The 16,016-nt window shown below is 35.1% G+C and overlaps 1 protein-coding gene across 9 annotated transcripts in view; it reads left to right on the plus strand.

Annotated features, from left to right (window-relative positions):
- The window catches only part of LOC140629442 (outer dynein arm-docking complex subunit 2-like), a 150,382-nt gene extending 135,533 nt beyond the window's left edge, over nt 1-14,849 (plus strand). For all 9 annotated transcript variants that reach the window (XM_072818919.1, XM_072818915.1, XM_072818920.1 and 6 more), the window contains 2 exons: nt 4,738-4,852; nt 14,381-14,849. In XM_072818919.1, the coding sequence (XP_072675020.1) occupies nt 4,738-4,852; nt 14,381-14,416 (151 nt within the window). In that variant the 3' untranslated portion in view covers nt 14,417-14,849. The remainder of the gene's footprint in view (nt 1-4,737; nt 4,853-14,380) is intronic.
- The last annotated feature ends 1,167 nt before the right edge of the window (nt 14,850-16,016 follow it).

Genomic DNA, 16,016 nt, shown 5'->3' on the forward strand with positions numbered 1-16,016 from the left:
AACATGTTCTCTCAGGTCAACCACCTTTATTGTGAGCCATCACGAGATAATAATATTTACCAGTGTACTTTTCAGTGAAAATTGTGAGATTTTTAGAAATCATGTAAAATTATGGTTTCAATATAGTTCTGTTGACATTGCCAGAAAGAAACTCTACAACCTTGGCTATGCCTACTCTGTGGGCACAGACACTTCACTTTTGTTGATATACATGTCCTCAGTGGGCAGGCAAGCCAGCCAACCTTCTTAACAATCTTGGCAAATGTTACCATAACAACAACAACAAAAACCCCTAAGAAACATAACAAGCAGCTACATCATTTTTAGTTTGTTTGGGTTTGTTTAATAGAGTATGAATATGTATTCATCTTTCTAGAACTATTATTTTGCCAGCCACACAGTTTGACTTCTACGATAAAGTTGAAGATTTTGAAAACACAATTCAGTTTTGTGTTTATAATGTCAAAGAATTAATGTAAAATTCAATTGATAATCAAAATGAGAAGAGCTTACTTACTACTGAAAACGAATTCAGAACAAGCTGCTAATCAGATTTAAAAAACTATACAAAAGGAGATAAACCCATTTGCAATGGCCTGTGGGTGTAAACTAATGCTACCTATAAACCCATTGCTGTATATGCAAAAAGCGATAAAGTTCAAAGAAATTTTATGAAAACGCACCTTCGACTTTCAAATGGAAGATTATTCCAATGGTTAGATTTAGAACTTGAACATGTACTTTGAAAGAATGAGGTTAGAAATGAATGTATTTGTGTTGGGAGAGATTTTAGATTCATGGAGCAAAGACTATCTTGTTTTGGATCTGGTATAGGGAAAGGCTCACAGTTGAGAGACTTTCTGTAGCCTGTCAGTAAACTATTGTGTCCTCTTTGTGTTCATATGGAACCCCATGCACCCATCTACTGTATTTATCATAATGGATTATAACGGTTTATCTCCCTCACTAGACTGTACTTTCCTGAAGGACAGTTAAAATCCTATTTGTAGATTCCATGTTTGTGACTTCACATCCCTGCTAAAATTTATTTGTAACCTCCAAAGCAGTACAGCACTTTTGCTGTCATTCACAGACATGCACAGAGCAGGAACAGTTTAAGTCACCTCATGCACCTGTTCAGCCGATACTGAACAGAGGGCCAGGCTCTGTCTTCTTGTTTCAGCTCTTCTACTGTAAACAAGCATCTTTTTTTACAACCTGTGTCATGCCACATGCTTCACATTTTTGTGTTTTGAGTTGGTTATGTTGCTGCTTAACATGGTCCCTAAACAGAGGGAAAGAGCCATCTGGTCTAATGTTCCCAAGCGCAAGAAGATTATAACATGCCTTACACAGAAACTACAGGTGTTAGGAAGCTTTGCTCAGGATGAATGGCAGTGCTGCTGGCCATGGGCTGGTTCAATGTTTTTTTTTTTTTTTTTTTAATTTTTTTTTCTTTTTTTATTTATTTATGATAGTCACAGAGAGAGAGAGAGGCAGAGACACAGGCAGAGGGAGAAGCAGGCTCCATGCACCGGGAGCCCGACGTGGGATTCGATTCCGGGTCTCCAGGATCGCGCCCTGGGCCAAAGGCAGGCGCCAAACCACTGCGCCACCCAGGGATCCCGGGCTGGTTCAATGTTAATGAATCAACAATATATATTAAACAAGGTGCTTTAAACAGAAACACACATAGAACATGGTTATAGATCATTTGACAAAAATGTTCTGAACAGAGGCTCTCAGGGACAATTGTATTTCTCCCTGGGAGAACCAGGAGCAATGGTTCAGTGTTGATTAATTCCCTGTTTGCAATGACTTTATAGAACATAACTACCCCCCAAGTAACGAGAGTTGACTGTATATGTTATTTCTGTATGCTTAGCACTTAGTGTTTCGTGGATGGCACAAGAGTTTTATAAGCAAATGCCCAAATATAGGAAATTGGGAAGAATAAATCAGCTTATTGAAAATGATAACTACTGAGTTCAGGAATCAGGGTTTTAATACCACAGGGGTAATGGGAAGCCATTGGAAAGTTTCTCTGGGAATTGCAGGCATTGATTAAATGTGCGAGGTGGTGTGATGAACAGACTGAATAAACCTGGGGACCTGCTCTCAAGGAGCCACTACAGAAGCTCCAAAAGGTCCTTTAGGAAGATCAATTTCACAGGAATTATAGGATGGATAGAATTGAGAGAAATTGAAGACCCCAAACCAAGGGTGCAGCTACAATAGCCATCCTGATATGATGTGGTAAAGATCAGAATTAGGGCGCTGGCAGGTGGAAGGGGGAAGTAAGGGCACATACTTGGCGCTTTTTTTAAGATTTTATTTATTTGAGATAGACCATGTGCAGGGGGGCAGGGGGAGGGACAAAGGGGGAGGAGATCTCAGGCAGACTCACAGACACTGTGCTGAGTGTGGGTCTGACCTGGGCTCAATCTTATCACCCTGAGATCTTGCCCTGAGCCAAAATCAAGAGTCAGACACTCATCCAATTGAGCCATCCAGGCGCCCTGATACTTGACTTATTGTGAAGTAAAAATCAGCAGTAAATAACTTGATACAGAGAATGAGGGAGTTGGGAGGGCCAGTTAAATCCTATAGTCTGCTACCGCCTGACTTTGTTAGTTCCTGTGCTTGCAAATGTGTGTCAATCACGTTTCCCCTCATCTAAGGTTATTACTCTGTGCTGTGCTGAGTCTTCTTTTTTTTTTTTAATTTATGATAGTCATACAGAGAGAGAGAGAGAGAGGCAGAGACACAGGCAGAGGGAGAAGCAGGCTCCATGCACTGGGAGCCTGACGTGGGATTTGATCCTGGGTCTCCAGAATTGCACCCTGGGCCAAAGGCAGGTGCCAAACCGCTGCACCACCCAGGGATCCCCTGTGCTGAGTCTTCTAAGGCACCAGTGATGAAGCCACAATCCTCATCTGTTACAACTAAGCAGCTAATGAATTAATTGCCTAAGGTTTTGGGTGATGATTAGGGACAATAGATGTAGTTTTATAATTAATAGTGAATTTTTATAGCTAATTGTGAAATTTTGTCAGAGGGGTGGGAGTCCAGAACACACCGAATTATCCCTTTAAAAGAAACCTGAAAAGATGTGCCATGCAAATGATTTCTGCTCTAATGTCAAGTTATGTCCAGCACTGTCCAGTTAAATATTACCAATGCAAATTTTACTGCTACATTTGCAAGAGGGTAGGACAGACCTATTGTTCACTGAGAAATTAATTGCATGTGAAAAAAATAGACCCAAGGATTAGTATCAATTATGCTTTCAGTGGCATATGTAAGGCAGTAAGATTGTTTAATTTTGTAAAGTAAATCATTCATTATGAAGTGCTTGGTATTTTTCTTTACATTTTCCATCAGTTGAGAAATAAAACTTTTTCTCTCAGCATGATATCGACAGAGAGCTTTACAGTTTGGAAAGCTATTTAGTTAAACTTTGTGTTAAAATACTTTCTCAGTGTGCTTCTTTCTTATTAAAAGTCATTTTCTAAAGAGACAATTTGTATCTTACTACAGGCTGTTTGCATTACCAGCTATTTTATAAGGTTATGCAAGCCTGGTATCATATTTGGACCAGTTGAAATAATTTTTTTTTTCCTGGCCAACTCATCTCCAATATGATATGTAGTTGTCTTTATGTCAGTTTTCAAGAGATAATTTGAATGGTCTTCTAAACTAGTAGTATTTATTCTGTCTGTGGCTAAATACTACATGTGTTTTACTCAAGATTAAAAATCAAAGGAGTTTTGATGTTCTTTATCTTTTTTCATCTGTTTTGAGTTTAACATATCTTTCTGAACAAAGCCATGTTTGTAAAGGATATTAAGTTTTGTTTGGCCATCTTCTCAACTGCAAGTGTACTCAATGGACCTTAATGCAAGGTTATGCTCCCTGGACTGATTGATATATAAACAGAAGACAGATGGTGTAGAGATGACTCTGATGATAATTCATTTTTCAGCTAGTCATGAAGATATTTTGATTACAGTGTGTTTAAGTAATTATAACACAGTCTGCAATGTTAGTCTTGCTGAGAAGGGAGCACATGGAAAACAAGTTACGTGTTATCCATGCCTAACAAAGGGTGCACTGTGGTGTAATGATTTTAATTCCTAATGCTAGATTAGGACTGGCAGAGTTTAAAATATGTCATATAGTAAGGTAAGTCAATTAAGGGTAGACCAAATAAAAAAGGTAACTTCACAGTTTTCAGGCATAAATATTTGTTTTGGAAAGTATATAGATGTTACTATATAAAGGAACTAGTATTTTGACATTTAGGTAACAGTCTGTGTACAACTCATTAAAAAATTACATGGCTTGATTTTACATTTGCGTGAATCATAATTATCCCAGAGCTTGCTTTCTGTGTCATGAATTTAAAACTGAAATCAGAGAGCTTACAGTTTAGTAGCACATTCTATTCCTGCTGTTAAAGTTTTTTTTTAAGTAGGCTCCACATCCAGGGTGGAGCCCAACATGGGGCCTGAACTCAGGACCCTGAGATTAAAACCAAGCTGAAACCAAGATTTGGCTGCTTAACCCACTGAGCCACCCAGACTCCCCGGCTGTTGTTAGTTTTGAAAAAAAAAAAATCTAAGCCAAATGTCACAAGGAGAAAAATAATTAGAGTTGTGTGGATAGATAGGCCACTTAAGTTTCATTCCTAAATACTAATTACAGTTTATACTTCTGTTTTTGGTCTCACATTAGAATAATTGATCGATTAGATGGAGTTCGTTTGCTATGGTCCCTGCTGAAAAATCCTCATCCAGATGTGAAGGCCAGCGCAGCTTGGGCCCTCTGTCCCTGCATCCAAAACGCTAAGGTAAGAACAGACTACAAATCAATCCCTTCTTGAATCTCTAATATTATATTGAATAATGTCATCACAGGTCACTAGTTGCTTTCGACTTATTTTTGGTCTGATTTATCTAGCAGAAAAGAGTACTGAATGTTTGTGCCAAAATAATTTTTGAGCAATGTCTTTTCCTGGTTAGTTTTTAAATGCCAAATGAAACTAGGCTCAGGTGGCAGCGCTTACCGTGTTCTACCTGGCTGGTGCAATTGAAACAGGTATGTCAGGTAAGTCAAGAGGAAGAAAAGTTGACTGTTCTTATCTCTTGGGTGATAAGAAAATTGTCTGTATATACCTACTACTTTAAGAAACATAAAATTACTTCTATCTTATTTATATAGCTTGAAATATGACAGTGAAAGATCGTTAAGTTCTTTGTTACTTTGAAAAAGTAAAATACAAAGAACCAAGGATTAGCATCAATTAAAATAATTAAAATAAAGTAAAATTATTTCATGAATCCCACTTTTCTTAGCTTCAATAAATACTGGATATAAAACCCATAAATAAAATTTTTACATGACAAAAAAAAAGGCTGAACTGGAAGTCTTTTAGCTCTTTTGTAAATTTATTATTTTCTTTAAAGATCTCTTTTCAGCTTGATTTAAAAAATCTAAAGGATTTTACTCCTATAATAAATTTAACATGACTCTAAATATCATTGTAAATATTTGTGACTAGAAATAATCTTTTGTAAAAAGTGAATTGTGATGTGTATTGATAATAGAAGAAATCTATTACAGACTGGTCAATGAGCTATTTTTTATATAAGAGCAAAATAAGTGTAATAAAACATAAAGATAAAAACACCTCAAGTGTCAACCTACATGAAAATGAACAACAGGATGATACTATGATCATACAACGCAGTAGTGAGAAACAAATGTATTTCAGTAATGTATTCATCAATATCAATACATCTTATAAATATATTGAGCAAAAATACCAAGTTTCAGAAGTAGATATATAACATAATTCCTATTCTTTAAGGTCCACAAAAATTTTTTAAATGTAAAACGTAAATGATAGTATTTAGGGATCATTTAGGGATCAAGAAAGAGTCCACTAAGGAAATATCACTACATATCCTTGATATCGATAAGCCAGTATTAAGAAGCAGAATTAACTTCAGAGGAAACAGATAACATAAGGAATATAATATGAAATTTTAAAAACTTATATCCTCGGAATGACCCAAGGGGAATACTATACCCAAAAAGGCTGTTATATTAAAAAAAAAGATACGTTCATAGATTAACAAAGGCTTTTTGGAGATTAAATATAGATTTGGTGTGGCATCTGGGTGGCTTAGTTGGTTGGACATCTGGCTCTTGATTTCAGCTCAGGTCATGATCTCAGAGTCCTCGGATCAAGCCTCATGTCAGGTTCCAAGCTCAGTGGGAATCTGCTTGAGGATTCCCTCCCTTTCCATCTCCCTCTGCCCTTTCCTCCCTCTAATAAATACATAAACAAATCTTAAAAATATATAGTTTTGGCAAAACAATAAATTTAATAGAAGAGACAAATACTAGATATGATTGAGTAATTATCTGAAAGATAAAGTCTAGTAAATAAGAATGCAAAGTAAAAGTAAAAAGAAAGTAGGCTGGTGATGGGGGAAAGTTTGAAAATATAGCACAAGAAAATACACAAAAGGAAAGAGAGCAATTGAAATAAAGAAAAATCATCATTTAAAAAATGGAGGGAAGATTCTGTAAAGTGAAGAGTTAAAGATTGTAGTCTTCAGATTGAAAAGATCCACTTAGTGCCAAGCAGGAAGAACAAAGACAGTTATCTATACCTTGACATAAATTCAGATTGGACATTTCCAGAAAATTAGAGGAAGGGAAAAAATTACATAAGAACAAGGATCACACCAGTATTAGACTTAACATCATTCACAATAAATTGTAAAAGAAAATGGAACAAATCCTTCACTGTCTTTAGAGGAAAGTATTTTTATCCTGGAATTCTATATCCTATAAAAACTAGCATTCAAGTGAGTATAGAGTAAGGACAGAATAAAGACATTTTTCTTTCAGAAATGTCAAGACTCAGGAAGCTTATTCCCCATAAACCTTTTCTGGAACAAAACCCCAACAACTTTAGACTATTTTCCAGCAAAACAAAACATTCTTTAAAAAAGAGAATAGCATTTGTTATAGAAACAATAATAAGCAAATAACTCACTGGAATTTATAGGTAAATATAAATTTTTGTTGATAATATGTCTCTCAAATTTTAGAAAATTTCTAAGAAAGAATTTAAAATTAATGACATAAAATAAAATAAAGGCAGATAATATTATCACAGTAGCAATCTGAATCTAAATTACTAGATGATTCAAAAAATGTATTGGGATCCCTGGGTGGCACAGCGGTTTGGCGCCTGCCTTTGGCCCAGGGCGCGATCCTGGAGACCCGGGATCGAATCCCACATCGGGCTCCCGGTGCATGGAGCCTGCTTCTCCCTCTGCCTATGTCTCTGCCTCTTTTTCTCTCTCTGTGACTATCATAAATAAATTTTAAAAAATTTTTAAAAAATTTAAAAAAATGTATTAGGTAGTGTAAAGTAACAGGTAAACACATATTAAAAGTCTTTACTTTTCCCAGAGAAGGATGCTGTGGATACTGGTTCATTCCCAATCATCACCAAAAATATAAACTTAAATACAGAATTTAATTTTGTTTTATGATGAGATACCATTTTGTATATAGATTAACAGTTCTACATAGTGCTGTTATGTGTAAATTATGTCCTTTATTCTCATGGATTTTAATTACAAATTTGCCTATTTACAAATTTGCCTATTTATCTTATTATCTGTAATAAGACATTCTGTAAGAGACACACCAGTATTTTCATTTTCATCATTCCTGCCCAGGATTTCTGTCCTGAATATCTGACTATTCTAGCAACCTAAACTGAACCACACTCAAACTAAACACAACCCATCATGCTTGTCTTTTAGCCCCTGGCCCCAAGTCCTACATTGGATCCAAGCCTCCATAAAGAGCTCCTACTTTTCCATTTCTATTGAATCTTCCCTGCGCATTATCTATTCCTACCACTTTAGTGTCTTTGAATTTTTCTCAAGGAAACCTCAGCCCCCATCTTATCACTCCTGAGGAAAGAGCAGATGCATGATCTCTGCTTGTTCACTACTCTTTAAAAAAAAATTCATTTATTTATTAATGAGAGACACAGAGAGAAGAAAGAGACATAGGCAGAGGGAGAAGCAGGCTCCATGCAGGGACCCCAATGTGGGACTCAATCCCAGAACCCTGGGATCACCCCCCGATCAGAAGGCAGATGCTCAACCACTAAGCCACCCAGGCATCCCTGCTTGTTCACTACTCTTACCAAGAACTACACTCCTCTGTATGCACTATCATTTAGGCAACACAAACATTTGAAGAATTTTAAATAAGGATGTGATGTGAGCAGATTGGTTAATTAGAAAATATGAGTAGGTGATTAATTAGGCTTGTGCAGTGGTTCGGGTGAAAATAATTAGAATCTGACCTGACACAGTGGCAGTGTGGGCAAAGAGAAGAGTCAGTACAGAAATCATTGCAGGGGCACTTGGGTGGTTCAAGTGGTTGAGCATCTTTTGATTCCAGCTCAAGTTATGATCTCAGAGTTGTGAGATCAACCATGCTGGGCATGGAGCCTGCCTAAGATTCTCTCACTATCTCCTTCTACCTCTCCCCTACTCTCTTTCTCTAAAAAAAAAAAAAAAAGAAAGAAAAAGAAAAAGAAAGAATTGCAAAGTAGAATCAGATATTGGTGTGTGATTGGTATTGGCTATGCAAAGGTGATCAAGAGAGAGTTTGAGTTTTTGTTTTTGTATTTTAACTTTGACAACTAAGAAATGGTAACTTTACAAAACATGAGAAGACCATGATTTCAGGCAAAGATGGTGGATTTGCAAGGCTCTTGTTTTTTTGAAAAATCCTATTTTCTATGATGAGAAGGTAAATGAGTATTGTATGGTCTCTCTCCTTCATCTTTATAGAACAAAACTTATCTTCCCAAGGTAGAAGGATACCTCAGGGATAGAGTATGAAAGAGGTCATGTGCTCAGAAATGCAAAAAGAAGAAAGCACATTCATAATATTGAAAAATCGTATCTTATTGTGTATACAGATCCCAATCTATGGTTTAAGATAGCTCAATCTAATGGAAATTTCTGTGATTATGGAAATGTACTCTTCAAATATGGTAACCATTAAGCCCCCTGTGGCTATTGAGCCCTTGAAATATGACTAGTATGAATGAGGAATTGAATTTTTAATTATATTAAGTTTTATGTTAATTAAATTATTTAAATTAAATTTAAGTAGCCATATGCAGCTAGTGGCTGTTGTTTTGGGAAACCCAAGTCTAAGATATGCAAATAATGGTGGGTTGTCTTTTAAGGCACCCCTGCAAAGAGCTGTAAACCTGAAGTTTTACATAACATAGGTTACATCCTCACTCTGTAAAATTTAGGATGTAAATAAAAACAAGGAGTTTTATGAGTTTTCTCCTACAAGTAAAAAGTGTTTTTTTAATTAAAAATAAAAGCAAAGGAAAAAAATTACCTGTAATCTCAGTACTTGGGGATAACCATGATTAAGAGTTAGATTGGAGTTTTTCCCTTAACAATGAATTGTGAATACCTCTCTTATTCTCTCTATATCTTTCCACACCCTGTCTAGTTTCCTTAGCTGTATAGTATTTTGTTGTATGGCCATTTCATAATTTATTTACGCATTTAAATTTCCAGTGTTAAAGGAGAATGAAGTTAGTGAAACAAAAATTTTAATTTGAGCTATTCTAAAAACATGTAAAAAAATGAAACTGGACCACTTTCTTACACCATATACAAAAACAAATTCAAAATGGATGAAAGACCTAAATGTGAGATAGAAAATCATAGTAATCTCTCTGACATCAGCTGTAGCAACATTTTTCTAGATATGTCTCCTAAGGCAAGGAAAATAAAAACAAAAATAAACTTTTGGGACTATATCAAAATAAAAATTTTCTGCACAGCAAAGGAAAAATCAACAAAAATAAAAGGCAATCTATTAAATAGGAGCAGATATTTGCAAATTATATAACTTATAAAGGTTTAGTATACAAAATGTATAAAAAAATGATACAACTCAATACCCTCCAAAACAGTAATCCAGTTTAAAAATGGACAGAAGACATGGACATTTTTCCAAGACACAGATGACCAATAGACATGTGGAAAGATGCTCCATATTACTCATCATCAGGGAAATGCAAACCAAAACTACAATAAGATATAACCTCATACCTGTTGGATGGCTAACATTAAAAGCATAAGAAACAACAGGTATTGGTCAGGATGTGAAGAAAAAGGAACCCTCTTACACTGTTGGTGGGAATGAAAACTGCAGCCACTGTGTAAAACTGGAAAATATTTTTCCTCAAAAATTTAAAAATACAACTCCTTTATAATCCAGTAATTACAATACTGGTATTTATCCAAAAAATACAAAAACACTAATTCAAAGGGATACATGCACCCCTATGTTTATAGCAGAATTATTTACAATAGCTAAACTATTAGAAATAGCCCAAGTATCCATTGATGAGTGGATAAAGAAGATGTGGTACACACACACACACACACACACACACACACACACACATATATATATATATATATATATACTGGACTATTACTCAGCCATGAAAAAGAATAAAACCTTGCCATTTGTAATAACATGTATGGAGCTAGAGAGTATCATGCTAAGTGAAATAAGTCAGTCAGAGAAAGGCAAATACCATATGATTTTACTCATATGTGGAATTTAAGCAATAAATGAGCTTAAATAAAGGAGAAAAGAGAGAGACCGAGACAGACTAAGAAACAGATTCTTAACTATAGAATACAAACTGATAGTTACCAGAAGGAAGATGGGTGGAGAGGATAGAGGAAATAGAGGATTAGGATTAAAGAATATACTTACCATGATGAAAAAAATAAATAAAATGATACGATGGGGATTAAGGAATACACTTGCTATGATGAACACTTGGTGTTGTATGGAAGTACCTAATATCACTGTGTTTTGAAACTAATATTACACTATGTTAACAAACTGGAATTTAAATAAAAACTTAAAATGATAAGAAAAATAAGCAGATGATAACCAAAAAAAGAGGAAGTGTGGTCCCACATATTAATTTGGCCAGAGATTTTCTTCTTTAGTTAACACGGTCATTCCCAGGTATGTGTCCTTCTAGGACTCTCAACTCTTCATCCAGATTTGTGTTGTAAAGCAGATTCCATGGTACTTACCTCTTTTCACACTAGATTGTCATTTTACTGTTTTCACCATAATTAATTTTATGTATGTAACCTATAGCTTTTTGCATATAGCATCTCAATTAACTGCACAATTATTTTTGCTTCTGAGGAAAGTAAGTTGTCAGATTATTTAAACACTTGCTGAAGATCACATAACTAGAATGGTAACTGAGCGTATGATATGACCCAGTTCTAACCCCATATCCTGTGCTATGGTTCTACCACAAAACAGCTGCCACCCACATCAACAAACAAGTTTCTACAGTTTTCTTTTCATTTTGAAGCTTTTTCTGGACAGTTCCTTTGTGAAGAAAAGCCCTATTGCTCCAGAAAATATGGGATTTCTTAAAGTCTTAGGGCTCTTTTAAGCTTTGAGAACCTCAAAAATGTAAATGCTACAAGCTTTAAAAAAATATCATTTAGTGTGCCACTTTGAGAGAATATTTCAAATATTTCAAATCTTCGATTTGTCATACAATGGGGTACCACTGTGTTGATAATGGGGGGCTGTGCATGTGCGGGATCAGACATTATGGGAAACCTCAGTACCTTCTGCTCAATTTTGCTATCAACCAAAAACTGCTCTAAATGACAGAGTATGTTTAAAAAAAAGAAGCTTTAAAAATCATTTAGAATTGTCATTATTTAACTCTCTTTGACACTTGTTCAGTTTGGGAAACTTTAAAATTTTACCTTCAGTGTTTTGTTTCCAACAGTATTTGCCATCCTCAATGAGAGACTAAAAAACTAAAATTTAAAAAGAAACAACCACATGCTTTTCAAAATTCACAAAATTAAATGAAAATGAAATGCATATAATTGAATTTTCAAATTTTGAACCATTTATACTCTGAAGTAATTACAGTGTAAACCACACAAAGACATTTGGGTCTTGCTGTATTTATTTTAGTAAGCTTTCAACAATGTTTTTATAGTTTATTGAGTAATCCTTTTTCACACTAAACCTAATTAATAATTCAAATCCATGAATTGTTGGGCTCTTTGTTTTTTCAATTCTTTTACCAAAAATTAATCACAAATCAGGAATAGAAAAGATTTGGTTTTGGTTTTGATTCCATTTTCAACCTAGGACATAGTAACTTGAGGGATGAATAATTTTTTATTCCTATTTCATCCACATATTATACCTAAGGAGATACAGCATCTTCCATCACTTCCATTGGCTTTAAGTAAGTGTGAAAGATAGCTCTCAAATATATAACGATGCCTGAGAGGAACATGTTGTAGTATTAATAATTAGTAAATGGACTGGATTTATACTTCTTAAGCACTTACATTTAAATTTTCATTTTGCCTTAAAGAGTTTTGTGACAATACACGAATACAGTAAAGTAGAAGTTAAAATCATATTATATTAATATAATTAATATTATATTAGAAGTCAGCAGTGATTTCATTTAATCTCTGGGCAAATCAGATAACTTCATTAATTCAGCAACATTATTTCGCACTGTTTGCCAAACCCTCTGTAGGTACACATTACATTTTGTATGCCTTTTTTAAATAATCTTAACATAAATGCATAACATTTATGCAGTTGTTTCCAGTGTTAAAATACAGAATGAGGTTAAACAAAATAGTTGAGACTTTCTAGAATGTTCTTTCACTTAGAGAAAGTAAAGTTACCTTTGACCTAATGGTAGAGATACAAACATAGTAGCTCAGGGAAATGTTTTATAATTGACATTGCATCATAGGTTAAAGGGCAATGTTTTCCTTGGTGGTATGTAAATATAATTGCACATTTTACAATCAACTGCCTTTTGGATTAGCTGAAATAATATGGATAAAGATACTTGTAAATGTCTGTATGCATGGAGACAGGTTATGTGTACTGGAACTCTTCTGGGGCCTCATGTTTTATTGAACATCACCATCCAAAATTTATCCTACTCAATTATATTCAATTTAGCATTTTCTTTTTTCTTATATTTTATTTATTTATTCATGAGAGACACACAGAGAGGCAGAGACATAGGTAGAGGGAGAAGCAGGCCCCCTGTGGGGAGCCTGATGTGGGATTCCATCCCAGGACCCTGGGATCATGACCTGAGCCAAAGGCAGGTGCTCAACCACTGAACCACCCAGGTGCCCTCAATTTAGCATTTTCAAGTAGCAGTTTGGATATTCTGTTGTTTTTACTTGAATTAAAATAGTTTTCTAATGAGGTTATAAATTCTGAAGGAGAGTAGAGGCAGGAAACATTTTCTGACTATGCAGGGCTTCCAGCTTGCAGTAAAATTAAGGAACTAGAAGATATCTTGCCAGATACTTTGGTCTGTTCTTCCCTCCTCCTCCCCACCCCAGCCCCATTCAAGTAAGTTAATGACTCAACTTTCTAGGAAAGATTGTGTTTTATTTTCTAAGAAAGAATTTCCACATAAGATGCTTTGCAAGTCATTTAAGCTTATTAACTTATGAATGATAGGATTTAGCACCATTTTGAAATAAAGAATTTCTTTGTCTGGATTAAGAACACTGACAGAAATGCTGCAGAAATCAGCTGTCAAATATAGCTAAGAGCAACATAAATGGGAAGAAAGCATAAGCCAAGCCTTCAGACAGCTTATGCTATGTCAGGGTCCCTACCACGTCTGTCAGGCATCATGAAGCCTAAGCACACTATGTTTGAGTCCATGTGGAGTGGATATGGTGAAATGTCAACTGTTCAAAACAGATGTTATCCACTTTTTATATTTTTAACACCAGGTGTATTAGAACACATTTTCAGACCTGTAAAGGAAATGAGATGTGAAAATCAGTTCTAGTGAATGCATTGCATCTTTTCTTGCAAAGGAATATTTAAAGCGACATATCAGTGAATGAGCTAGGCAGCAAAGTACTAAGGTACTGACTTGGGGGATCCTTGAGACAAATAAAGATTCATAATCTGATTTTGTACTGCAGCTGCATTATAGTTGTTAGAGACATAAAACAAATGGAATGTGACATCTTCATAGTAAGGAGGATTGACACTCGCACCACTAGACCTCAATTAGAAAACATAACATTTTCCTTCATTTTTGAGAAAGTCGGTAATAGTTTTTGATAGCTTCTCAGTGGTAAAGAAAATATGGTACATGAAAGAGGTATGTTTTGCAAGCTTAATAATTCTTTGTTTCTTCTTTATATGACCGGAAAATCAGAATGTGAAATACGAACCTGTTTTATGTCATATATAAAACTTGGAAGAATATCCAAGACAGAAAATAAGCATTGTTCATCAGTTCTTGATAGACTGAAGAACAGAAAGCTGAACTGAAATAACCACAAAAAATTCACTGCATATTTTTCTAAGTCATTTTATTTAACAGCGTACCATTGTAAGGTGAGAGTTTTTTTGTGTGTTAGGCTTGAGGAAAATTTCTTGTTTTTTTTCCAATTAAGCTTGCTGAAAAGGATAGAGATCCTCATGACCTCTATAGTGAAGTTATTTAGTAAATTTCATGAGCCCTAAGTATGGTTGCAGACAATTAAAGTACTGTGTAAAAAGTCTGAGAGATTTGTAAATAGAAGTGAAAAGCCATTCCTTTCAAGCTGCATGATCAAACACATTTTTGGGAGAAAAACAGTGGTTGAACAGGTGTTCAGTATTACAAACTTGTGATGCAACAGCTGGGTCTGGCAAAAATCCATGTATTAAATTCTTTGTTCTTAAGAAGCAAAACTCTGCTGCAGAGCGTCAACTCAAATTTGTGATACAGAAACTCATATAAAGAATATATAATTGGTACATTGCTTCTAATTATTTTCTTGTCTTTCACCAACATTTATGAGAACCATTTTCTTTCTTAAAACATTGTTGCATTTTTATGTTCTTTTTTTGTATATTTTTATTGCAGTTTGATTTGCTAACAAATAGTATAATACCCAGTGCTCATCCCGCCAAATGCCCTCCTCAGTGCCCATCACCCAGTCACCCCAACCCCCTGCCCACCTCCCCTTCCACTACCCCTTGTTCGTTTCCCAGAGTTAGGAGTCTCTCATGTTTTGTCACCCTCACAGATATTTCCCACTCATTTCCTCTCCTTTCTCCTATAATCCCTTTCACTATTTTTTATATCCCCCGAATGAGTGAAACCATATAATGTTTGTCCTTCTCTGATTGACTTACTTCACTCGGCATAATACCCTCCAATTCCATCCACATCGAAGTAAATGGTGGGTATTTGTCGTTTCTAATGGCTGAGTAATATTCCATTGTATACATAGACCACAGCTTCTTTATCCATTCATCTTTCGATGGACACCAAGGCTCCTTCCACAGTTTGGCAAGATAGTATTTGATTTTCTTAATTCTGTTTCTTTTCGTTAATTTTTAAAAAGTTTTTAATAAGAAAAAGTGGAAGTTCAGATATGTTCATTTGCCTTTTTATCAGGCTAATTTGTATTAAAGTGTTATATTATAGCCATCATTTTTGAATTAGATAGGAAACAGGTATTCTCATTTTTAGAATAACTATTCTGCATGTATTGTAACCCACTTGTAGAATTAGGAAGAATACTCCAAATAAGTAATATATCCATGAGATCATTTGGCTTTGTCACTTCCCTAACCTTGATTTTGCTAGCTGTTTAGAAAATAATGTCTGGTTCTGAATTTTGATCTTAGAGGAAAATAATCGCTAGTAATTTCAAACCCAGTGGCCTAAGGAGCTCCTCCAAACAGAGTAGCTTATCAGAGACATTTGTGAATGATTCCCCAAAAGGGAAGAGAAAAAGTTACTTTCTGTGAGGTTGGAATACACGTTTAGGCAATTTTAGCCAGGAATGTCAAGCACT

Source organism: Canis lupus (genome assembly GCF_048164855.1).
Source record: "Canis lupus baileyi chromosome 5 unlocalized genomic scaffold, mCanLup2.hap1 SUPER_5_unloc_5, whole genome shotgun sequence".
Classification (NCBI taxonomy): domain Eukaryota; kingdom Metazoa; phylum Chordata; class Mammalia; order Carnivora; family Canidae; genus Canis; species Canis lupus.